This window comes from Musca autumnalis, unplaced genomic scaffold (assembly GCF_047663935.1).
Source record: "Musca autumnalis isolate F117 unplaced genomic scaffold, ASM4766393v1 scaffold_1, whole genome shotgun sequence".
Classification (NCBI taxonomy): Eukaryota; Metazoa; Arthropoda; class Insecta; order Diptera; family Muscidae; genus Musca; species Musca autumnalis.
The window spans coordinates 65,606,097-65,608,732 of NW_027411644.1; the positions used below are offsets into that span (position 1 = coordinate 65,606,097).

A 2,636-nucleotide genomic window follows, 5' to 3' on the forward strand; every position below is an offset into this window, starting at 1 on the left:
AAAAATGTTGTTTTCGTGCCCTAAATTGGCTCCTGTCCATAGGAGAAAGTCTTAAATCCCCGGCCGAAGGCCGGATACTTAGAAAAAACTTACAATTTAAAAAAAATTTTCAGTTTTTTTTCGTCAGCTGGTAGAGTATTCAATTTGTTCCGAAAGAGTTTATAGAAGCACTCTTTCCTCAGAAAAGTGTTTATAGAAGCACTCTTTCCTCAGAAAAGTGTTTATAGAAGCACTCTTTCCTCAGAAAAGTGTTTATAGAAGCACCCTTTCCTCGGGAAAGGGTTTTTAGAAGCACCCTTTTCTCAGAAAAGTGTTTATAGAAGCATCCTTTTCTCAGGAAAGGGTTTATAGAAGCACCCTTTTCTCAGGAAAGGGTTTATAGAAGCACCCTTTCCTCTGAAAAGGGTTTATAGAAGCACCCTTTCCTCTAAAAAGGGTATATAGAAGCAGCCTTTCCTCTGGAAAGGGTTTTTAGCAACACCCTTTCCTCTGAAGCATCAACAGCCCCTAAAGGTCACACCAGGAGTGTTGTTGATTCGACTCAACATTCCATGGCTGATTCATCCTTGGCGACCTCAACACCCTCTTCAACGAAAGGCTCTTAATTTTCATAATTTATTTGTGTTTCTCTTGTCTTTCAATTTCAGATTCTATGCCGATACCGATTCACTAAGTCCTACATATAAGAAGAAGCAAAATTATTTACGTTTTCCCCTGGAAAATCTAAATATGTCACCGTACATAACGATATCGGAGTCACGTCGTAACACAACGAAATCCTATGAATTGTATGCGGTCTCAAATCATTATGGCTCCATGGAAAGTGGTCACTATACAGCGTTCTGTAAGAGTGGCACCTATGGTAAATGGTTTAAATTTGATGATCAAATGGTAACGCCACAGGATGCATCGACAGTGGTCTCCAGTGCTGCTTATATTTTATTTTATACACGTCTGGCACCGTCACAATATATAACGGAAAGTAATTCCTCTAGGCTATAAATGTTAATTTGTTTCAATGTATTTTTGTTTTTGTTTAATTTATATTTTATAGGTTATGGATTAAAAATTTCTTTATAAAAAGTCAAGAAACACACACCCAGACAGATAACAAACACATTGTATGTATGTATCATATATTAACACTTTACTCTCGCTCTATTCTATATATATCTAGTCCACGATTAGAGAAAAAATTGCCTTATATATGAAAAAAAATTAAAAACTACCGAAATGATTTTATAGGTTATCATTTTTTGAAACCCATACCCTTTTATAGGTTATGATTTGTTAATTTGTTGTTGAGTTTTTTCAGTGATTTCATCAAAATAAAAAATCAAAAAAATAATATTCCATATTTTTATAATTTATGTTATTTTTTGTAAGTTCCAAAAAATATTTAAATTTATATGGGTTTATAAAACTCTTTATTTTCCTTTTCTTTGTTAAATTTATATAAAATTTAAATTTTTATATTCCTATTTCATTATTTAAAAATTTATAAATTCAAAAAAAAAATATTTATATACCAATTAAGACTTACTATTATTTATAAACAAAAGAAGAAAATTTATTATTTTAGTATTTCATCCAAAAGAGAGCTGATATAAATGTGAATATATAATATATTTATGTTATCTTCAAAACGCCTATTAGTATCATTATCATATATTTTTTCAAGAAAAACATTTTACATTTTTACTTGTAAAAATAAAAAAATAAACAAAAAATGATACAGAAAATGATACTATTTTAATATTTTATTTATATATATGGAACTGTATAAAAAAATACAAAAACGAGAAAAATTTAAAAATAAATTACAAATATTTAAAAAAGGAAACAATGGATTTTGGTTTTATTTTCCAGGGGTTTAAATATTTTAAAAAAATCCAAGTTTTGTGCTCTAATGCTCGCTCCAAAAATAGTCTTTAAAAAATCCACGTTTTGTGGTCTAATATCCGCTCCAAAAGTATTCATTAAAAAATCCACGTTTTGTGGTCTAATATCCGCTCCAAAAGTATTCATTAAAAAATCCACGTTTTGTGGTCTAATGTCCGCTCCAAAAATATTCTTTAAAAAATCCATGTTTTGTGGTCTAATGTCCGCTCCAAAAATATTCTTTAAAAAATCCAAATTTTGTAATCTAATGTCCGCTCCAAAAATATTCTTTAAAAAATCCACGTTTTGTGGTCTAATGTCCGCTCCAAAAATATTCTTTAAAAAATCCACGTTTTGTGGTCTAATGTCCGCTCCAAAAATATTCTTTAAAAAATCCACGTTTTGTGGTCTAATGTCCGCTCCAAAAATATTCTTTAAAAAAACCACGTTTTGTGATCTAATGTCCGCTCCAAAAATATTCTTTAAAAAATCCACGTTTTGTGGTCTAATGTCCGCTCCAAAAATATTCTTTAAAAAATCCACGTTTTGTGATCTAATGTCCGCTCCAAAAATATTCTTTAAAAAATCCACATTTTGTGATCTAATGTCCGCTCCAAAAATATTCTTTAAAAAATCCACGTTTTGTGGTCTAATGTCCGCTCCAAAAATATTCTTTAAAAAATCCACGTTTTGTGGTCTAATGTCCGCTCCAAAAATATTCTTTAAAAAAATCCACGTTTTGTGGTCTAATGTCC

General features: G+C 30.3%; 1 protein-coding gene across 2 annotated transcripts in view; it reads left to right on the plus strand.

Moving 5' to 3' along the window:
• Usp8 (Ubiquitin specific protease 8) overlaps positions 1-1,843 on the plus strand; it is an 86,339-nt gene extending 84,496 nt beyond the window's left edge. For both annotated transcript variants that reach the window (XM_073979629.1, XM_073979636.1), the window contains one exon: positions 648-1,843. In XM_073979629.1, the coding sequence (XP_073835730.1) occupies positions 648-1,002 (355 nt within the window). In that variant the 3' untranslated portion in view covers positions 1,003-1,843. The remainder of the gene's footprint in view (positions 1-647) is intronic.
• Positions 1,844-2,636: the final 793 nt, after the last annotated feature.